Below are 24520 nucleotides of genomic sequence, written 5' to 3' on the forward strand. Positions count from 1 at the left end.
TTGCAATTAAATCAGAATAAAAGCAGTTTTTTTCCAAATCTGAAGAATAAAATTGAGTTAATGGACAGAATTTTCTTACTTATTTATCTCAAAATGCTTCTTAAATTTTGGATCCTCTATTATTTATAATCTAGTAACTGATAAAAATTAAAATATTAAATGTAATTTTTGGTATCAAGTATTTCACAGTATTACACAAAAACAGCCCTAACTTCTTTCAGGTACTCAACCAAGAAACATATTTTAGCATCTCTTCTAGGTAGCATCAAACCTACAATTAGGCAAACTTCTTTACCTGGATTAAAGAACAGAGAAATGGATTCCCACTCCTGTATCTTCCATGCACTATATATTTCCCACTTCACAAAGTAGAAAGTGGCTTTCGTTAACAAAGTTCTCAAGGGTGAAAGAGAGAGAACTACATATACGACATTTAACAAAACTAAAATCTCACTTCTTCATGTAGTTTCTTCAACTCCTGCTTATACTCCATGGTCATCTCTTGCTTGATTTTTTCATGTTCTTCTACCTGCTGATGCAACATTCCAACCTAAAAGCAGAAAAGTGGTAGTATTTTTCATTAGCATTGAAACAACATCCCTGAGGTATAAAAATATAAAATAATCTCTGTATTTATTTGTAAATTCAAGTTCTCAAATGCATATATATGGTTACCCCACTTCTTAGGAAGTCAAATACCTAGTTATTTAATAATTCTTAACATTGCCAAAAATAGTGAACAAACAACTAGTTTTTAGAATTTCTAGGTTTAGATGAAAACTCTCTTTCTTTTTTTTTTTTGTTCTTTTTGAGATGGAGTCTCACTCTGTCACCCAGGCTGGAGTGCGGTAGCACAATCTCGGCTCACTGCAACCTCTGCCTCCCAAGTTTAAACAATTCTCTGTCTCAGTCTCCCGAGTAGCTGGGATTACAGGTGCATGCCACCACACCTGGCACATTTTTGTATTTTTAGTAGAGACGGGGTTTCCTCATCTTGGCCAGGCTGGTCTTGAACTCCTGACCTCGTGATCCACCTGCCTCGGCCTCCCAAAGTGCTGGGATTACAAGTGTGAGCCAGCGCACCCAGCCGAAACTGTTTCTCTCTGTCTGATTATTCTACTCAACCCTTTTAATAAAAAAAAAATCTCATGAAAATAAGAAATATAAAGTTTTGAGAGTCCTGGAAAGCAACAATACTTCATAAAAAATCTAGAAGACTTTAAGAATAATTTCTCTACAATAAAGTACAGAATAGGAATGTCAGACAGGAAAAAAAAGGAGGCTTGTGCCTGGTTTACCATTTGCCCAACTTCAGAGAAACAAGTTCCACCAACCATGGTAAGGAAGTTATCCTAACCCACTTTTCAATGATTTGATACCAGAGACATCTATTTTCTGCCAAGCCTTCATCTCCGCAAGTATCCAGAAGTAATTCTTTTAATAACCAGCTAGAATTTCATCGACTGATAAGTAGGAAGGGAGAGGGAAAACAGGGAACAGGAGGGAGTAAACAAACACCATCAAGAACAGTAAATTTCTTAAAAGTACTAGAAATAAACTACTTATAAGAATGAGGAGTTAATGCAATTCCAATAAAAAATTATAGTGGAATTTATTTTTGTAAGAGAACTTGAAAAAGTCATTCTAAAGTTCAAACTGGAAGAATGGGTAAATACAGCCAATAAAAGGAAAAGTCTAGTTTTAAAAAAAAAGATGTAAGTGAATGATGTAACTGAATTTCTGGATGAAAGGAAACTTTCTGAGCTTATAACTAATGAAAAAGTAATTTTAAAATGATACATTTAACCATGTAAAACTTCTATTTTAAAAAAATCCAATTAACAAAATTAAAAGGTAAATAAACAGAAAAATATTTACAAAAAATCAAAGGGCTTTTAACTTTTAGTATACAAAAAACTCTTACAAATTTGTAAAAAGTATTAAGCTCTCAACAGAAAAATAACTCAAGGACAAGAATGATTCCCACAAAAATATAAATGTCCAATAAACATGAAAAAAGACTTAATTTCACTAGTAATCAGAGGAAAACATCCAACGGCATTTTACATCTATCAAATTAGGAAAGATCTTATAAAATAAGACTTGTGTGGGTAAGTTATTTGGAATCAAAGACCCATAAAGTGTTGAAATACAAAGCACATGACTTCCAGAAAGCAATGTGGGAGTGTATATTAAAACATAAATATTCTTAACCTTGACTTAGTAAACACTACTTTTAGAAATTCATGTAAAAAAAAATAAATGTAGAGCCAGGTAGAGCAGCTCCCATCTATAATTTCAGCACTTTGGGAGGCAGAGGCAGAAGGATGACTTGAGCCCAGGAGTTCAAGACCAGCCTGGGCAACATGGTGAGACCCTGTCTCTACAAAAAAGGAAAAGAAGAAAATAAATGTAAATGTTAAGAATTTGCTGGGACTGGGCATGTTGGCTCATGCCTGTAATCCCAGCACTTTGGGAGGCCAAGGCAGGCAGATCACTTGAGGTCAGGAGTTTGAGACCAGCCTGGCCAACACGGCAAAACCCCATCTCTACTAAAAATACAAAAATTCGCTAGACCTGGTGGCAGGTGCCTGTAATCCCAGCCACTCGGGAGGCTGTGGCACAAGAATCGCTCGAACCTGGAAGATGGAGGTTGCAGTGAGCCGGGACAGCATCGCTGCACTCCAACCTCAGCAACAGAGTGAGATTCAGTCTCAAAAAAAAAAAAAAAACAGAAATTGTCAATAGGGATTTGTTCTTTTATAAAAACTGGACAAACTGGAAAAAATCTAAATGTTTATAAATAAATTGTGAACGAATATAATGAATGAAAGTACATAATAAAATATGCAAACATTAAGCTGTATTAAAACAGTTAACATGCAAAATGCTTACCACTTAAAAAACATATGGATATAAAAAGTATACTATACTAACATCCCAATTTTGGGAAGGATTTTTACTGAAGTTTACTTACATAGCTTCTTAAAGGAAATACACCAAATGTTAATACAGATTAACTCTGATTCAAGGTATTATGATTATTTTTTGCTTCATAGTTTGCCTTTTCTAAATTTTCTCCAATGGCTACTGTTTTTACTAGCAAGAAAAGAACATTTTAAAAAAGAAAAGACAAGAGGCTGACCCTAAGTCTACCTATTTTGCTTTGATAAAGATCATCAGGACTCATCTATTTGATTAAAACAAGTTGAAGAGTCTTAACTATTCATATTTCCTAGCCCACAATCCACCAGAAGATGCAAAATTAGAAAGTATGGTAGGAAGAAGGAGTAACTACAATGATCAGTAGAAATGAGCAATAGCTTTTAGCAAAGACAGAAGAAAAGAGGGAAACAGATTATCCCAAAAGTAGACTCGTGTCTACACTGCTATAACCCGTAAAGACAAAGCACATCAAGCACATCAGTATGTAATAGCCATCACTCCTAACATATCACAACCAAGAGAAAAGGCAACCCTCAAAACACCACACCCGCACCCACACACACCCCTTCCTTAAATTTTCAGTAGTGTGGCCTTTTGGCCCTCTATCACATGTTAGACAAGACACACCTGCAGAATCATAAAAACTTTAAATGATTTCATAAGATCCGCTGACAGCATGGGAACTGACTAGGGAGTTCTCAAAGTTAGCCTAAATAGTTCTTTGACCAAGATTTTTAAAAACTGAAGACAAAGAGGGAGGAAAAAAAAAAAAAAAAAAAAGCAGGGGGAGGACAAGATGGCTGACTAGACACAGCCAGGAGGAAAAGTTGCCAATGAGGGACTGAGACAACTGGTGTGCTCCTAACAGATCTTCAGGCGGTCACTGAGAGTGGATGGAGAGAAGACACAGAAGCTGAGATGAAGGGGGAGGAAGCTGGGAACCGTACACGAGGCGACTACTACGCACCTGGACTCATTGCTGGCCCAAACAACTCTGGAAAAACAGATGAGCTGAACTAGCAAGAAGCAACCCCCTTTTCCCACGGGCCTCTGGAACCCTAGCAGGAGGGGACCCCTTGACCACCATGAACACTCAAGTTGACAGGGTGAGCCACTTAGAGAAATGATAGGAGCAGCAAGCCAGCTGATATGGAGCCCAGAGAGTTTGGTGCGGGAGTATCTGTGGTGGGGTGGTGGGGCATGGCCAGGGATCGCCATCCCCTTAGGCTTAACTGGCTCCCATAGGAGACTTTAGCTCTAAGACAACTGTTGGACCCGAACTGTGCAGAGTGGTCTTGCCCATCATATGGGGCCAGTCTCACCTGAACACCCCTTGGCCTGCTGGCAGCCTCTCCCAGGGCCCCAGTGTGGCCACACATGCTTACAGGGCAGCCTTGGGTGGCCTGGGGGACTGCATCATAGCTTCTGTGCTAGCAGACTATGCCTGACCAGCAGAGAGCTCCAGAGGAGTGGCCCCCATGGCTATGCACCAACCTGTACATTCCGTCCCCATACTGCAGCTTCTCTGGACCCATAGCAACTCCCCACATGGCTTTGCTGGCGTGTGCCTATGCCAGCAGGTTTTGCTTTTCTTGCCCCACCAATAGGCAAGCGTACATGTATCCACCTTGCCACTGCTGTGGCAGGAGTGCAGTTCATCCCCCATGTCCCCACTGACCACCACTGCAGACAGAACCTTGGTGGGCACAAAACCAGCCAGTCTCGCCTCTGCCAGTGCCCCTTTCTTGCATCAACACTGCTGCAGGAGTGAAACTAGGCACAGAGAATAGCAGATCCTCCCCTGCACAGAGCAACCACTCCTGTTTGCAGTACACAGAGAAGGCACACAGACCTGCAACCGCCAGTGCCCTGCCCCCAAGCCAACACCACCACCAGTGCCACTGTGCAGTTGCCAGCAGGGGCCCCCGCTCACCTTCCAGCTGTGTTCCCTCCTCCACTGTGGTGAACACCTTCAGGGAGACAAGCACCCTGGCACCCACCAGAACCCTGCCATAGCTGACAAGTGTATCCCCCACTGCACTGCTGCTACCACTGCTGCCGGCACATGCAAACAAGGATGAATCCCACTGTCATCGCACTATGAAACGCTTTGGCTGACACCACCCATTGGGGTGTAGTGACCAGCAGTCCAGGAGCACCCTGAACCTCCAATGCAGTGGATTCCTAACTTCAAGGAGCCAGAGAAAAAAGTTAGGGCCCAATACAAGCCCCTCAGAGTTACACCACATAGTCTAGGAGTTGGGAGCTGAGCAATGGTCCCCTAAAATCTTCCAGAGACAAAGCCAGTTGGCTGAATCCACCTTATACTACAATCAAATTCACAAGGTCATCAAATATGATAAAAGAAAAAAAAACTCATCCAAGTGTCAGCAACTTCAAAGATTGAAGGAACATAAGCCCACAAAGATGAGAAAGAAATAGTGCAAGAACTCCAAGAACTCAAAAAGCCAGAGTATCTTCCTTCCTCCAAACAACCATATCACTTCTACAGTAAGGGTTCAGAACTGGGCTAAGAGGGCTAAAATGACAGAAATATAATTCAGAGCATGAATAGGAGCAAAGATCATTGAGCTACAAGAGTATATTGAAACCCAGTCCAAGGAAGCTAAGAATCATGATAAAACAATGCAGGAACTGACAGACAAAATCAGCAGTATAGAAAGGAATGTAAAGCAACCTGATAGAGCTGAAAAGCACACTACAAGAATTTCATAATGCAATCACAAGTATCAATAGCAAAACAGACCAAGCAGAGGAAAGAAATCTCAGAGCTTGAAGACTGGCTTTCTGAAATAAGACAGTCACTGACAGACAAAATAGACAGTATAGAAAGAAATATAACCAACCTGTTAGAGCTGAAAAACACACTAGAATAATTTTATAATGCAATCACAAGCATTAACAGCAAAATAGACCAAGCAGAGGAAAGAATCTCAGAGCTTGAAGACAGGCTTGTCTTTCTGAAATAAGACAGGCAAGAATAGAGAAAAAAAGAATGAAAAGGAATGAATAAAATCCCCAAGATATATGGGATTATGTAAAGATGCCAAATCTACAACTCACTGGTGTCCCCTGAAAAGATGGGGAGAATGCAACCAACCTGGAAAACATATTTCAGGATATCACCCATGAGAACTTTCCCAACCTAGCTAGAGAGGCTAACATTCAAATTCAGGAAATGCAGAGAACCCTAGTAAGATACTTCACAAGATCATTCCCAGGATACATAATCATCAAATTCTCCAAGGTCAAAATTAAGGAAAAAAATGTTAAGGGTAGCCAGAAAGAAAGATCAGGTCACCTACAAAGGGAAGCTTATCAGACTAATGGTAGACCTCTTGGCAGAAACTCTACCAGCCAGAACAGATTGGAGGCATATTCAACATTCTTAAAGACAAGAATTTCAACCCAGAATTTCATTATCTGGCCAAACTAAGCTCCTGAAGGAAGCACCATATATGGAAAGGAAAGACCGTTACCAGCCACTACAAAAACAGACTAAAGTACACAGACCAGTGACACTATAAAGCAACCACACAAAAAACTGCAAAATAACCAGCTAACATCATGATGAGAGAATCAAATCCATACATATCAATACTAACTTTGAATGTAAATAAGCTAAATGTCCCAATTAAAAGGCACAGAATGACAAGCTGGATAAAGAATCAAGACCCATTGGTATGCTGTCTTCAAGAGACCCATCTCACATGCAGTGACATACATAACAGAAGATGAGAAATAACCAAAATCAGAGCTAAGCTGAAGGAGACTGAGACACAAAAAACCATTCAAAAGATCAACAAATCCAGAAGCTGATTTTTTGAAAAAATTAAAACAGACTGCCAGCTAGACTAATAAAGAAGAGAGAAGATTCAAATAGACACAATCAGAAATGATAAGGAAGATATCACCACTAATCCCACAGAAATATAAACAACCATCAGAGAATACTATAAACACCTCTATGCACATAAACTAGAAAATCTAGAAGAAAAGGATAAATTCCTAAACACATACACCATCCTAAGACTGAACCAGGAAGAAACTGAACCCCTGAACAAACCAATAATAAGTTCTGAAATTGAATCAGTAATAAATAGCTTATCAACCCAAAAAAGCCCAGGGTCAGATGGATTCACAGCTGAATACTACCAGATGTAGAAAGAAGAGCTGGTACCATTCCTGCTAAAACTATTCCAAAAGCTTGAGGAGGAGGGACTCCTCTCTAACTCATTCTATGAGTTGTGCATCAACCTGATACGAAAACCTGGCAGAGACACAACAAAAAAAGAAAACTTCAGGCCAATATCATTGATGAACACTGATGCAGAAATCCTCAACAAAATAATGGCAATCCTAATCCAGCAGCACATCAAAAAGCTTATCCACCATAGTCAAGTAGGCTTCATCCCTAGGATGCAAGGTTGGCTTGACATATGCAAATAAATAAATGTGATTCATCACATAAACAGAACTAAAGCCAAAAACCACATGATTATCTCAATAGATACAGAAAAGGCTCTTGATAAAATTCAACACCCTTCCATGTTAAAAACTCTCAATAAACTAGGTACTGAAAAAATGCACCTCAAAATAATAAGAGCCATCTATGACAAACCCAAAGCCAGTATCATACTGAATGGGCAAAAGCTGGAAACCCTTGAAAACCAGCACAAGAGAAGGATGCCCTCTCTCACCACTCCTACTCAACATAGTTTTAGAAGTCCTGGCCAGAGGAATCAGGCAAAAGAAAGAAATAAAGGGCATCCAAATAGGAAGAAAGTAAGTCAAACTATTCCTGTTTGTAGACAACATGATCCTCTATCTAGAAAACCCCACAGTTTTGGCCCAAAAGCTCCTTAAGCTGATAAACAACTTCAGCAAAGTCTCAGGATATAAAATCAATGTACAAAAGTCACTAGCACTCCTATACACCAACAATAGTCAAGCTGAGAGTAAAATCAGGAATGCAATCCCATTCACAAATGTCACAAAAAGAATAAAATACCTAGGAATATAGCTAATCAGGAAGGTGAAAGATCTATGGAAAAAATAAAAAACACTGCTCAAAGAAATCAGAGATGACAAAAACAAATGGAAAAACATTCCATGCTCATGGAAGAAAGAATCAGTATCATTAAAATGGCTATACTGCCCAAAGCAATGTACAGATTCAACACTATTCCTATTAAACCACCATATGACATTCTTCACGGAACCAGGAAAAACTATTTTAAAATTCATATGAAACCAAAAAAGAGCCTGAATGGCTAAGGCAATTCCAGGCAAAAAGAACATAGCTAGATGCATCACACTACTCAACTTCAAACTATACTACAGGGCAACAGTAACCAAAACAGGATGGCACTGGTACAAAAACAGATACACAGACCAATGGAAGAGAACAGAGAACCCAGAAATAAGGCTGCACACCTGTAACTATCTGATCTTCAACAAAACTGACAAAAACAAGCAATAAGGAAAGGACTCCCTATTAAATAAATGGTGCTGGGATAACTGGCTAGTAATATGCAGAAGATTGCAACTGGACCCCATCCTTATATCATATACAAAAATTAACTCAAGATGGATTAAATACTTAAATGTAAAGCCCAAAACTATAAAAAACTCTGGAAGATAACCTCAGCAACACCATTCTGGACATAGAAACAGGCAAAAATTTCATGACAAAGACACCAAAAGCAACTGCAACAAAAGCAAAATTTGACAAATGGGATCTAATTAAACTAAAGAGCTTCTTTACAGCAAACAAAACTATCAACAGAGTGAACAACATATAGAATGGGAGAAAACTTTTGCAAACTACGCATCTGACAAAAGACTAGTATCCAGCATCTATAAGGAACTTAAAGTTGCAAGAAAAAAACGAACCACCCCACTAAAAATTGGGCAAAGGATATGAACAGACACTTTTCAAAAGAAGGCATACAGGCAGCCAACATGCTCAACATCATTGATCATAAGAGAAACACAAATCAAAACCACAATGAAATACCATCTCACACTAGTCAGAATGGCTATTATTTAAAAGTCAAAAAGTCAAAAGGCTATTATTCAAAAGTAACATGCTGGCAAGGCTGCAGAGAAAAGAGAAAGCTTATACACTGTGGGTGGGAGTGTAAATTAGTTTAACCACTGTGGAAGATGATGGTGATCCCTTAAAGTTATAAAAACAGAAATATCATTCGACCCAGCAATCCCATTACTAGGTATATACCCAAAAAAACTAAGTCGTTCCATCGGAAAGGCATATACACATGTATGTTCACCACAGCACTATTCACAAGAGCAAAAACACAGTATCAACCTAAATGTCCATCAATGGTAGACTAGATAAAGAAAATGAGGTACATATACACCATGGAATACTATGCAGCCATAAAAAAGAATAAGACCACATCCTTTGCAGGAACAGAAAAACAAATACTGCATATTCTCATTTACAAAAGGGAGCTAAGTGATGAGAACACATGGACACATAGAGGGGAACAACACACACTGAGGCTTACTGGAGGGTAGAAAGAGAGAATCAGGAAAAAATAACTAAGGGGTACTAGGCTTACTACCTGTGTGATGAAATAATCTGTACAACAAACCCCCGTGACACAAGTTTACCTATATAACAAACCTACACATGTACCCCTGAATTTAAAATAAAATTTAAATTTAAAAAAAAGGAAAACCATTACCTTTCTGACTACAACGCTTCACAATCACTCTCATTTGGCTCTCTTCTTTCACTAGAATCACCTATATCCCTTGAGAACCCACAGCCAGAAGAAAACGCTTTGCCAGAATGACCCTGTGACCCACTTGAATATCCCTGTCCTTGAGAGTCACACCTAATGATTCCTCCTTCCCGGATTGATCTGAATTTCCCTGATCTCTTGGCACTTTGAGTCTTTTCATCCATTACTAACAGATTAGATAAATCCCAAATTACATATATCCTGTTTATTGATAAGAAAGGTAGGAAGTAAAATGTTTTTAAGACAAGGAGCAGTAAAAATTATCTCCAGGCAAATTTGTTAATTAATAAAGAAATTCAGATGATAGTACCAGATCCAAAAGAAGCAAGGAGAAGAAATACAATGAAAAGAGACTAAAAGATAGAGTGCATGTTTGATTTGCAAATCAAAATGCCAGAACAGCTCCTCCAAGTCTGGCTGAAATGTCATTTGTACACACTACATAGTTAAAGTGAACTGCAAAAAGTCCATCCTCAAAAAGGTAAAAAGTATTCCGGAAAAATGATTCTGAAAAAACACTAAAAACAATAATATGGAATTCAATATCCCCCTCCCAGAAAATAAAACTTCAGTAACACTGAAAGGGAGAAATGAGAGCTTCAATTTACAGTTAGTTAGACTATTGATTCTTATGCAATACTAAGTCACTGATCATTAAACAGAAATGAGAATATTAGCTGTTAATGAAGGTAACAAAACTAAAATATTCACAGATCTTCTAGTACTTCCTACTACAAGGGTTCTAGTAAATGTTTTACTGCGGGGAGGGGGTACATGGTCATAGTATCTTTTTATAACCCCTTTACTATTCAGAGGCTCTATTATGGTTTCTCGTTTTAATTGCTAACATTAGTTATTCTCCCCTTTTTTCTTAATTAGTCTTTCCAAGGTTATCAATTTAATTACTTTTTTTCAAGGAGAATAGCTTTGTTCATCCTCTTATACATTTGTTTTCTATTTTATTAGTTTCTGTCTTATCTTTATTACATCTTTTCTTTCTCTTTTCTTTGGTTTTAATTTGCTGGGACTTTTTTGTTTTTCTTGAAATGGCTACTTAGATCACTTTCAGCCTTTCTAACATATATAATTTTAGCTATATATAAAATGTATAAAATGTAGCTATATGTATACACACACAGCTAACATTCTAGGCACCACATTAGATGCATTCCACAAGTTTTGATACGTACCATATTTATTATCACTCAGTCCAAAATATTTTCTAATTTTCATTGTGATTTCTTCTGATTCATGGGTTATTTAGAAGCATACTGCTTAATTTCCAAGCTTTTGAGGATTTTTCTGGTTGTCTTTCATTGTTCTGAGTTCTAGATTAAATCCACCTTGGTCAAAACACATGATTCCAATCCTCTGAAATATGTTGAGACATGCTTTATGGCAGTAGTGGTAAATGGTCCATATTCACTTGAATGTGGATTCAGCAGTTATTAGGTACAATGTTCTATTTAGGTTAATTAGGTCAAGTTTGTTAATTAGGTTAAGTTTGTTAATCTTGATCAAATCTTCACCTTAACTGAGGTTTTCTCTGCTTGTTGTATTAATTGAGAGCTATGTGTTAAGTCTTCCATGATTACCACGTACTTAATTGTTCCCTTAATTCTGTCCATTTTTCTTTGTATATTTTAAGGTTATGTTATTAAGTATTTATAGAATTGAATTATTAAAGCAACCTGGTTAATTGATCCTTTCATAATTTTTAAGTGTCCCTAGACCTTTAGTATTGCTTCTGGCTTTGATGTTTACTTTGTCTCATGCTAATACAGTTACATCGGTTTTCTTGCGGAAGTTTTCTCATGTCATATCACTTCCAAGCTTTTACTTTCATTTTTTAAAAATGTCCTTTTTACATTCTTCAAATTTAGCAAGTTCTTTTCCCAAGCTCTTGAGATGAATCATTACCTTAATGATTTTCAGCCCTTCCTCTTTTCTAATATATGCTCTTGTGGCTATAAACATCCCTCCGAGATATTTTATCTGCATTCTGTAAGTCTGATGTTGTATTTTCATTTTGAATTCAAAGTATTTTCTAATTTCCATTGTGATTTCCTCTCTGATCCATGAATTATTCAGAACTTCATGTCCTAATTTCCAAATATATGCAGATTTTCTAGTTATCTTTTCCTAACTTATTTCCAGTATGTTCAGAGAACATACCTGTGATTTCAAGCTTTTGAATTGTATCAAGATTTACTTTACGGCCCAGCATATGGTCAATTTTGGTAAGGGTTTTGTTTGTGCCAGATAAGAATGTGTACTCTGAAATTCCGTTGTATTATATTCTACACAAATAAATTAAGTCAAGTTTGCTGATCATGCCGTTCAAATCTATATTCTTTCTTATGTTTGTCTCTTATTCCATCAGTTACTAAGAAAAATGTGTTAAAATTCCCCCCTATGATTGTGGCTTCATCTGTTTTTTCCTAGTTCTGTCACTTTTCACATACAGATAAAAGACAGAGGATTTTCTTTTAAAACTATTTAATTAGATATTTCATTAGATACTCAGATATTTTCATCTTGGTTTGAGTCCCCCCCGGAAAGTGTAGGCTGAGACACGGACTTCAGGGTAACTGAAGGTGACCCCAGGAAGCACAGCGAGGACACAGGGAGAGCAAGGCAGAGAAGGAAGGAAAGCTAATAAAGGGTATGCTATTGAGCACAGTAAGCATATTACTGAAGTAAGCAGCTGGTGATGAATTCTACTGGGAACCCACTAAGAAACCAGATGGTATGTTTCAGAATCGTCCCTCTGAGGGATGGGAAGTTGGACAATTCACCTAGTCCCTCAATTACTTGAACCTTCACCTAAGACCTAAGAGTGTAAACTCCCTGACACCTCCAGATTTCATCTGAGCAGCTTTCCAAGGCCCCAGAGAAACATAATATACGACAAGCTTGTCCAACCTATAGCCCACGGGCCATATGCAGCCCAGTACAGCTTTGAATGTAGCCCTACACAAATTTGTGAACTTTTTTAAAACATCACAAGATTTTTTTTTTTTTTTTTTTTTTTTTTTTTTTTTAGCTTATCAGCCAGCATTAGTGTTAGTGTATTTTATGTGTGGCCCAAAACAATCCTTCTTCCAATCTGGCCCAAGGAAGCTAAAAGATTGGAAACCCGTTATAGTACATACTGGCAGCACACAAGGACCTATATGCCATAGCTAAAATGAAATCAGGAGGCAAAGAGGACATACTACAGGGCACAAAGAATGTCTGCTAAAGTTACATATCCTGAAATTTCACATTTTCTCATTATGAAGTGTTTTTCTTCACCTTGAGTAATGCTTTTGGCCTCTGCTCCAATTATACTTTTTCTGATAAGAATATAGTTATACCATCTTTCTACTCAAACTGCATGTTATATACTTTACCTTTTAATTTCAATGTTTTTGTATTTCTATAAACATTAAATAATAATTGCATTGGTTTATCTGATCCAGTTCGACAGTTTTTATCTTTTAATTAAGCCAGTTACTGCATTTACATTTAACAAATCTATTTTGATTTAAAGCTGTCATCTTGTTACATAATATTTGTACTAATAAGCTCTGTTCCTTTTTCTCTTCTTTCTTGCCTTCTTTGGGACTGATTACTTTTTTTATCATTCCATTTTTCTCTATTAGCATGTAAGATATTCTCTACTAATACATATTTTTAATAGTTTCAAGATAAAAACATGGATTTGTGACTTAACAAGGTCTAATGTTAATCAGTAATTTTACCAATTTCCAGGCAATCCAAGGACTTAGAAATACTTTAATTCCATTTATCCCAACCTGACTTAAATATAACACCATTGCCACCATAATTTTATATATATGTTAAACTCAAAAGGCAATTACCGTTAGCTAGGCACAGTGACACGCACCTGTAGCCCCAGGTACTTGGGAGGTTGAGGTAGGACTGCTTAAGCCCAGGAGTTTGAGTCCAGCCTGGGCAACATAGCAAAACTCCATTTATTATTGTTGTTTTGTACAATCAATATTCATTTAGATTCACCCATAAATTTACTACTGCTTTTCATTTCTTCCTGCAGATCTGAGGGTCAATCTGGGATCACTCTCTTTCTACCTAAAAAACATTTTTTAATATTTCCTTAGTGCAGATCTGCTTGTGACCAATTCTCTCAATTTTTGTTCATCTGAAAATGTCTTTACCTTTATTCTAGATACAGAATTCTTGTTTGGTAGAGGAAAAAGTCATGTTCTTTCTTTATAGATATTTTATTGTTTTCTGGCTTTCACGTTTTTGGCTGACAAGTCAATTGTTAAGAGCTATTTGTAGATAATCTTTTTTGTATTTGATTGCTTTTCAGATTTTTCCCTTTGTCTTTAGTTTTCAACCATGGTAACTGTTTCTTTTTACTTATCTTGCTTGAGATTCTTGGACTTCTTAAATACATGGCCTTCCTCACCTTTGGCAAAATCTCAGCCAGTTATCTCTTCAAATATTGCTTGTGCCCATTCTCATTCTTTTTTTTCCTTCAGGGATTCCAAAAACACGTATATTAGACTTTCTTGTTGTATCCTCTTTCTCATATCCTTTCATCTATATTTTCTATCATTTTTCCTGTGCTTTATTCTAGACATTTTCTTCTGTCACATCATCTAGTTCACTAATTATCCCTTAATCTTTAAGGCCTTAATTTCAATCATTCTATTTTTCAATTCTAAAATTTCCACTAATTTATTTTTACGGTTTTTAATTCTTTTTTGAAATGCTCAAGCTTATCTTTCAGCTCCTTGAATGCAATAAACATTGTAATTGTAAACTGTGTGCATGATAATGACAAATATCTAGATTTATCATGGGTCTATTTCTATCTTCTGCTGCTTCTACTATTTTTCATTTGTGTTGTCTTGTCTCCTGGTCCATGTTGTCTGAGGTTATTTTCTGAGCAAGTACCAAGCATTATATTTGCAAAATTATTTGAATAATCTGAAACCTAGAATGGTAATTTTTCCTTTGGAGAAAATTTACATTTGCTTCTTCCAGGTTCCTGGAAGCCCTAGCACTTTGGAGATGCCTGGGGACAGGAGCACTCTTAAGTTTAATTTAAACTGATTTCAGGGATTTAGATGTTTGAAGCTGAGTGGTTTTATCAAGAGGGCCTGTTCTGGTCCACCCTTACTCCTAGGATGCAGCCTTTCAGGGTCTTTAGCCAAACTGAGGAGGCGTTCAGAACCATCACGGACCCTTAGCCCCTTAAAGTTATCAAAAATACCACTCAATCTTTTATCCTCTTGGCTGCTTTCTTTACTTTCAGTTAATAATGGCCCCAAACCCTGGACACACCTCCCTGAACCTCTTGCCCAGCCCAGATCCCAGCCTGGTAATTGTTCACCATCCTGATAGCATTTTGCTTCAAGCCAAAATTTTTTTAAATCTAACGTAATATTTGTCCTCAGTGAGTGGACTGGCCCAAATTACCTACTCTGCCATTACCAAATATTAAAGTCTGAAATAATTCATATTTAACTGTAAACATCCTGAGGGAAATTTACTTCTAAAGCTGATTTCTACAGCCAGTCAAACTTCCAATCAGGCCTGAAAACAGAATAAAGATTATTTTCAGATATACAAGATCTCAAAACTATGCTCTGTCAAAATGGAAACGTAAACATACAAACATGGTGACAGAGAATGCAAAGAAACACAAATAGAGGAGCACAGAAAACTTCCAGAATAATGGTGAAGGGAGTTCTCACGATGACAGCTATATCCTTGAAAGCAACCTATCCACATTGGAGAATGGCAAACTCCAGGAGAGATGTCTTCACAGGGAAAAGAAATGAAAGAAAAGAAAATGGACAGATTACTTGCCATGTCTAAACACAACGACAGAAGATTTACACCTGTGTCAGAGAGTTCAGAAACAATCAATGGTAGGTATGTTTAAAAAACCAAATGAAAGTGAGACAATTAGTCATTTCCAGGAAAACAAAAAAGCAGTACAAAACAAGTCTGCTTATAATTACACTACCTGACTCAACTGTGAATAATATTTACCATTTTAATGATATAAATGCTGAATACTGATCTAACAAAAAATTAAGATATACACTCCTGGAAGGATGAGGGGATGATAATTGTATGTAAGACAGCAAAACCCCTCATCTTTCATAGTACCAAGTCATTAAACAGCTAAAATTATAAATGAAAATATAGCAGTAAAAAAGGTTCCTTGGAAACATAGAGAAAATGCCAAAAGAAAGAGTTAAAGGCTTGAAATTACTCCTCACAGAAGTAAGAATCCTAGGTTCAGAGGGGTGGGGAAGATTACTATTTTTTCTTATGAGCCTTGTAGAATTATTTTTCTTTTTATTTACTGTGACAAGTATAAATATTAAAGGTGAAGAAAAGTTCAGGAACATTAAATGCTAATAATGATGGAAGTTACTTGTCCAAGGCCATTCAGCTGAAAAGAGGCAGGGCCAGGACTCCAAATTTCTTACTCATTTCATAAAGTCAACCTGCCCTGTAGGGAGCTAGAAGATAATAACTGCAGGACGTTAACCAGAAACACAGAAAGCCTTAACGTACAAAATAAGTTGCTTATATTAGTGATCCACCAAGTATGATTTGCAGGTGGGCTGAAGTTATTCACAGACAGCAATCCCGCATAAAAAGCCTGAGGCAGAGTGTAAATCAAGTATGTCATGAAACACACCGTTCAGTGTAACTGACATTCTTACAAGCAAAATTTTCTCAGCGAAAGATGGATATACACTGATTTACATTCCGGTGCAAGCTTTTAATCTCATCATGGACCTGTCATTTGATTAGCAGTGATTTACACCGTAGGACTAACTGCTTCTAGGTCTGTACCTTTCAAACAAATAAGAATGACTGATGTGGTTTGACTATGTCCCCACCCAAATCTCATGTTGAACTGTAGTCTTCAGTGCTGGAGGGGCCTGGTGGGAGATGATTGGATCAGGGGGCAGACTTCCCCCTTGTTGTTCTTGTGATAGTGAGTTCTTACGAGATCTGGTTGTTTAAAGGTATGTAGCACTTCCCCCTTTGCTCTGTCTCCTCCTCCGACATGTGAAAATGTGCCTGTTTCCTCTTCACTTTAGGCCACGATTAAGTTTCCTGAGGCCTCACCAGCCATGTTTCCTGTGCAGCCTGTGGAACTGAGAGTCAATTAAACCTCTTTTCTTCATAACTTACCCAGTCTCAGGTAGTTCCTTATTGCAATGAGAGAATGAACTAATACAATGACAAAAACATAAAGCCCTATTTTCTAGTTCCTATATCATATACTGCTCAAATCGGAGTATGAATGTGTTATAACACATACTTGAAAGAAGTGTTTTGATTCTGGAAAAATTTTATCAATCTCCACCTCTTTTCTGAGTATGGAGAAGCCAAAAAGGCAAAGAGTGGAACTCCACAGAGAAGTCAAGGGAAGAAGATCAGCAAACTTCTAATTAACCAAGCACAATTGCTTTGCCAGGAACATCAGCAAAGGGGACCAAATGAAAATACCTGTCAAAGGTGACAAAGTGCTCTGCCCAAAGAGGAAGGCAGAGTTCAGTGACAACAACCTAAAACCTCAGAAGATACCAATCACTCCATTACCCTCTAAACTGCTACCCGTTAACCTGATTTGCCAGGACATTCTGAGTCCCTGGTGCCAACAATTAAAGCTGAGCACCAAAGGCCAGAAATTAGATGCACATAAGCACCCGTGTGCCTTCGCCTACCCAAAACAAAAGGACATTCCTAGCACAGCAAAAGAGGCCAGAATTCGGAAATCATTACCAAAAAAAAAAAAAAAACCAAAGGTGGACAAGGGGTAAACATCCCTGAAAAGTTCTCAGGAGACACATCCTCCTGAGGTGGCTCTTCCTCCTTGTGGGGTGCTGCCTGCCGTGGAAGAGTCTGCTGCTCTCCTTGAAGGAGTTAATACAGCTGTAAGACAACTTCTACCCCAGGTGCTTTGCTGGCCTCCAGGGCCAGAACTGCAGCCAGGGTGGGACACCAGAGGCAGAGGAATCTCCACAAGAGAAGACCATGGGAGAAGTCTCCCTGTAGATACAGATGGTTGGGTTCACCTCCAGTTTCATGTTAGACAAGCCTGGGCTCCAGAAGAGTAAGAACAGAGAGTGAGTGCACTCTTCTTGCTTACTGCCTCCCAATTTTCCACCTGCACCTTAAAGACAGTAAGTTGTGCTCCAAATGTGTTCACAGGTATAAGGTCTTAATAAAAAGCATCCAGTGGGAATAAAATACCAGAAAAAAGGCACATATATGGTAATTAATAGTAGAAAGACTCAACAGTCAATTCCATGGTCATGTTGCTGATAAGTGAACTCCGGTTCTCTCCACACCTGCTTACAGTCCATGCAGACTGGTGGACTACAGGTGTTAGATTATGACACGCAGCAGTGTCTGCTGCTTCACTGGCTGAGATATAGATTCTAATTTTTAAAAATGATAAAACATTTCACAAATTACCATTGATTCTAGTTAATACATAGAAAAAGTCATTTATACTAGACTTCTAAAATAGAAATGACTTCAACAGCTCTTTTAAGTGAAAACTTATTCAGCTGAGCACTAAGAAACAGTAGTTTGCTCCTGTGCTCAATTTCCCTCCCTAGCATACTAACAACTCTAGGAGTGCCTCCATTCCAATTGTAAATTTCATAAAATGCAAAGTATTTTAAGGCAGAGAAAGGCTGTTAATTCTCTCCCTCCCCAAAACACATGATTTTTAATATTCAAAACAATATTTGTTTTATTAATAACCTGAGACTTCTATGATTTGATTCTAAGACAGAAACACAAGGCACTTTGTATTACTTCCACCTAAAATTGTTTTGTGTATCTCTGCTGTTTAAAATGTTTAAGGTTGTTCTCCACTCATAAATACATATTAAATGTATATACACTCAAAACCTGTTGGTGGTACAGGTTGAATCATTTGTTTTTAAAATCACTTTATTTAGGTATGATTGACATACAAAAAGCGGCACATATATAATGTATCCAACTGAGTTTAACTTTTAATTTTCTGTGTATTTCCTAAATTGATAGTCCCATGTGTCTTGGAACAGATTTGTTTTTTACTTGTCCTGTGTTTTAATGGCAGTCTCCAATATTGTCTTATTATTACAAGTAGGGGATTTGCTTTGCCCCTTTAATGAAGATATAAAAATAATGCACTGGAAAGAGTGGTAGAACTGGAAAATTTGTAACCATCATGATTACTTAAAAGGTTTGGGAAAGAATCCCAAAAATGTTAAAGCAAGAGAAGAAAGTTTGTTGACAAGTGATATGGTTTGGGTCTGTGTCCCTGCCCAAATAACATGTGGAACTGTAACCCCCCAATGTTAGAAGTGGGGCCTAGTGGGAGGTGACTGGATCATGGGGGCAGATTTCCTCATTGGTGCTGTTCTCGTGATAGTGAGTTTTCCTGAGATCTGGTTGTTTAGAAGTGTGTAGCACCTCCCCCTTCACGCTCTCTCTCCTGCTCCACCATGTGAAGACAGGCCTGCTTCCCCTTTGCCTTCCACCATAATTGAAAGTTTCCTGGGGCCTCCTCAGAAGCCACTATGCTTCTACAGAACTATAAGCCAATTAAACCTCTTTCCTTTATAAATTACCCAGCCTCAGATATTTCTTTATCACAATATGAACAGACTAATACAAGAAGCAAGACATTTTCATGATCTCATAGTTGTTCCTTCCTGCCCTTCACTGGTTGTTGGTGGTCATAATTTTTCAGCACTATAATAAACACATTTGTTCCTTAAAAAAAAAAGAAAGAAAGAAAAAAGTGTTGTAATGCAACACAATCTCCCAGACGAATTCTATGGAATAGATTCCCATTACTAGATTATCTTCAGAAACCTACTTCTAGAAACTTAATCAACTTTCAGCAGCCCAATCAATGAAGTAGCAAATTGACCAGACAGCTGCAATTCTAAATTTCTTGTATGTCCCCAGGCCAAACTTAAAATCTTCAAATCCTTACCATGGAATCTATCCATTTAATCCCTTAATCTCTCTGAATTTCTCTTTGAGAGAAATTTTGATGTCGAGGGCATTAAGTAATGGCAATAATGCCCATGACATTAAAACTAAGCCACAGGAATAAGTTCAAATTTAGCATCACAGTGACTAAATATTATCATAATCACAATTCTTTAATGAGTTTCTAACAAAATAAACAATCTATTTATCAATCAGAAAACCACTTTCATTTCAACTTGCTAAACAGAATTTTGTTTTGCCCTAGGAGAAACAAAGTGCTAGCTAAGTAGCCTACCATAAAAGGAACACTGACCCTGCCTAAATTATGATTTTTTAAAAATCAAACATGATTATTCACTGTACTTTTGCATCACCTGTATTTTTGCATCGTGTGTAATTTTAAAATATATTCTCAAAGGTCTACTCAAATTTTAAATTAATTGCAATTTAGTAAACAGCATAAGCAGAAAACTTTGATACAGTCAGTGTTACCATGTACTACTTTGACCCAAAGTACAAATGGCCAACCAAGGAGAAATTTTCTGGGTAAGCGTAATAACATTTTTATCAAGTCAAACTCTTTCCTTGTTACGGGAAACATTTCTAAAGTATTCTTAATAAGTTTTCTCAACAAAATCACAATCTCAGTGTGTACCATTCACAGAAGTGTACCTGAATAAGCTGATGACAGCCTTAATGAATGGTGATCCTACTGGTAGGAAAGGTCTTCAGAGTGAGAAATGGGACCAGTGCTCCCCTATAACTCTAACTCTTCCAATCCTTCTGAGATTGACATCCACGCCAAAAATTAAGAGGCAACCCTCACACATAAATGCTTTCTACTTCCCTTCCAATATTCAGAGTACTCCTCCTAATTTACCAGCTAAATTTATGAGAAGGCAACCAGAAAATATTATTAAACTTTTCCCCCAAATTACCAATATCAATGAGTGGTGGGACTGCAGGTAATTTTTATTTTCTTCTTTTCTTTCTTCTCCCCTAATTTTCAACATGGGTAAACATGGTTTGTTTTTTTTAAAGGGTTCTCTTAATTTTACTTCAAATCTAACCAAAAGAGGCAGATTCTTTAATCTGGAACTTATTGTGTAATACCAGCCACACAGTGAAGCCAAAAGCAAGTTTCATGAAACTCAGTGAATGTTAATATGAACATGTAATATGATGAAGGTTAGACAAACAATGTGTGCTACCCTTCTACACTTTCTTAAAGAAGTTATGGGCCGGGCGCGGTGGCTCAAACCTGTAATCCCAGCACTTTGTGAGGCCGAGACGGGCGGATCACGAGGTCAGGAGATCAAGACTATCCTGGCTAACACGGTGAAACCCCGTCTCTACTAAAAAATACAAAAAAAAAAAAAACTAGCCGGGCGAGGTGGCGGGCGCCTGTAGTCCCAGCTAATGTAGTCCTAGCTGCTCGGGAGGCTGAGGCAGGAGAATGGCATAAACCCGGGAGGCGGAGCTTGCAGTGAGCTGAGATCCGGCCACTGCACTCCAGCCTGGGCGACATAGTGAGACTCTGTCTCAAAAAAAAAAAAAAAAAAAAAAAAGAAAGAAGTTATGTATGTATTACATGTAACCAAGGTAAAATGATCCTTGAAATAAATGCTAATATTCTTACACATTTTCACAATGAATGTTTCTTCTAAAAGAAAACAGCAAAAGTATAATAAAAAACAATAAAGAAACTAACTTGGTATACAAATTATTTCTTCAACAAATATTTAAGAAACACATTTAATATAAAAGACAACATAAAAATATCAAAAAGAAGAACAAATAAATTGCTTTACCTCTTTATGTGTCACATCCAACTGACCCCTAAGAGTCTTAAGTTCCTGTTCACGGATTTTCAAGCAAGTTTCTAGAGCATGTGTCCGTCCTTCCCATTCAGATTTTTTATGAGCCACCATTATGTCAATCTGTTTCATGAGCTCCTGTAGTTCTGCTTCACACGATGTCAAAAATCCCCTATAAAGAAGAACAGATCATTAAGAAAACAGAAGATATGTTCAAGTGGCTTTTCATCTTTTTCCTGTAAACATATAGCAGATGTAAATCTACCTGAAGTAAATAAATGACATTAATAATGTCAATTAATAAATTACCAGAAGCAAATAATAGGATTTCTGAGCTTTTGCCATTTATTTATTTATTTATTTATTTGGAAACAGAGTTTCATTCTTGTTGCCCAGGCTGGAGTGCAGTGGCACGATCACAGTTCACTGCAACCTCCACCTCTCGGGTTCAAGCAATTCTCCTGCCTCAGCCTCCCGAGTAGCTGGAATTACAGGCATGCGCCACCATGCCCAGCTAATTTTTGTTTTTAGTAGAAATGGGGTTTGCCATGTAGGCCAGGCTGGTTTTGAACTCCTGACCTCAGGTGATCCGCCCGGCCTCAGCCTCCCAAAGTGCTGGGATTACAGGTGTGAGCCACCGTGCCCAGCCTAAGCTTTTACTTTTAATGCTCATATTAAGATGATTACTTATTTCACAGAATATCTTGTCTTCCCCTCATAGCCAACCTAAAGCCCAAGTTGTTTGGTTAGGCACAAGACTGATGTTTTAAGTCTGGTTTGTGGAGCCAGGCTGCCACAGCTAACAAGCGCCTCTGTAATATATTAGGGAAGCTTTCAGGAAGGATCCAGACAAGCCTATATGTCACATTTTCATCTAGCTAAAGGAAAAAGCCTTGGAAGAAAGTAGACTATCATGCAGGAAAGTGATAATACAATTTTAAGAGCTGCTTCAAGAAATTCATCCTTCAGTCAGATTTATTTCAACTATTTCTGCCCATCTTTTTGTCAGAAACTTATTGTAGTAGTCTACCTTACTATTGTAAACTTACTGATATCCTGGCATTTCAGGAGATGCCAGATGTTGCTGAGAAACAGAACTGGACACGGACATACTAGATTCAAAGAGGTTTCCAGAAATGGCCACAGACAGCTATCAGTAAGGCTTAAATACTTTCAAAAACCACCTTTTCTTAGTGTGACAGAACCTTTGTACTTTTGCTTCTTAAGAGTAGAAAAATCAAGATAGGATGTAGGCAAACACCTAGCTTCACACTGCTGTGATGAGGCAAACAACCCAAACAAAGTCCCCCCAAAATACTGTGACCATGACATGGATCAACTTAGCTTTTGCTCAACACTTTTGCTTCTGTACCCAAAGCACAATATGGTCAGAGACATAACTCAGATAAGCTTTTTAAACTGCAGTGAGAAGCTTAAGGTCAAAAGAAAACTTACCACTGGGAGTCCACACACACCACTTAGGGGCCCACCACTACTACCACACACATTGTCCGAGGCACTGGTGATCAGCCTGGCCCCTCCTTCCACCAGTAGGTGCCCTGGAAAAAACCCACCTTGACCACTGCCAGCACCTATGCACATCATCCAGGGACCTTGGAAAGGCCTGCCTCACTCACTACTGCCACCACTGGTGCCTGTGCATGTCATCCAGGGGCCTGGGGATTGATCTGCCCTGCCTGCTACCACCGGTGCCTGTGCGTGCCATCTGGGAAGCCTGAGGACAGGCCCATCCCGCCTGCCACTGCCATCACTGACTGGTATGTGATGACCAGTCTGCCTGGTGTCCCTATCCCCAGCAGAGCCTTGCCATAGCCTCCACTAACCACCACGGTCCAAGTCACTGAAGAACTCATAGAAAACACTGATACTGATTATGGCTGGAAAAATCATATAAACTACACTCCTGCACCCACTGAGAATCAAATCCAAAGCACCCTACCTGACCAACATTATAGATACACCTACAGGAAAAAAATTTTCCCTATGAAAGCCAATCCATATAACTGGAAGAAGTGACTATTACACCAGATACACAGAAATCAATATAAGGACACAAGAAAAATGAAAAAGGAAAGAAAAATAACACCTCAAAGGAACACAATAATTCTCTGGTAACAGATCCCAAAGAAAAGGAAATGTATGAAATTCCTAAAAATAATTCAAAACAATGTTATTAAATAAACTCAGTGAGATACAAGAAAACACAGATAATAAAAACAAATCAGGAAAACAATGTATGTTCTGAAAAAGAAATTCAACAAAGAGATGGATATCATTAAAAAGAACCAAACAGAAATCCTGAAACTGAAGAATTCTACAAATGAAATTTAAAAATACAATTGAGTTTCAACAACAGAGTAGAACAAGTAGAAGAATTTCTGAACTTGAAGATGGACCTTTTGAAATAACCCCATCAGACAACAACAACAAAAGAATAAAGTATAAAAAAGAATAAAGAAAGCCTACATGGCATAAAGTGACCAAATATTCAAATTCTTGCAAAACCAGAAAGAGAAAAGATGGGCATAGGAACAAAAAACCAATTTAACAAAATAATAGCTGAAAACTTCCCAATTATTGCAAAAGATATAGATATCCAAATAAAGACAGCTCAAATATCCTCAAATAGATTCAACCTAAAAAGGTCTTCTCTAAGGCACATTATAGTCAAACTGTCAAAAGTCAAAGACACAGAATTCTAAAAACAGCAAGAGAAAAATATCAAATGTTCTGTGAGTTCCTCACATATAAGGATATTGCCATCAGACTAACAGCAGATTTCTCAGCAAAAACCTTACAGGCCAGGAGAGAATGGGGTGATATATTCAAAGTGCTAAAAGAAAAAACAAACAAAAAAAACTGGCATCTAAGAATACTATACGCAACAGAGCCATCCTTCAGAAATGAAGGAAAAATAAAGTTTTTCCCAGACAA

At 37.8% G+C, this 24520-nt stretch overlaps 1 protein-coding gene and 1 pseudogene across 19 annotated transcripts in view; one reads left to right on the top strand and one right to left on the bottom strand.

Annotated features, from left to right (window-relative positions):
- Nucleotides 1-24520, bottom strand: part of CEP63 (centrosomal protein 63) — a 71784-nt gene that overhangs the window by 27897 nt on the left and 19367 nt on the right. For all 19 annotated transcript variants that reach the window (XM_038002870.2, XM_038002853.2, XM_038002864.2 and 16 more), the window contains 2 exons: nt 21560-21737; nt 455-550 (listed from right to left, as the gene is read on the bottom strand). In XM_038002870.2, the coding sequence (XP_037858798.2) occupies nt 455-550; nt 21560-21737 (274 nt within the window). The remainder of the gene's footprint in view (nt 1-454; nt 551-21559; nt 21738-24520) is intronic.
- On the top strand, nt 16268-19712 carry LOC140713490 (developmental pluripotency-associated protein 4 pseudogene; annotated as a pseudogene).

The sequence above is a fragment of the Chlorocebus sabaeus genome, chromosome 15, assembly GCF_047675955.1.
Source record: "Chlorocebus sabaeus isolate Y175 chromosome 15, mChlSab1.0.hap1, whole genome shotgun sequence".
Classification (NCBI taxonomy): Eukaryota; Metazoa; Chordata; class Mammalia; order Primates; family Cercopithecidae; genus Chlorocebus; species Chlorocebus sabaeus.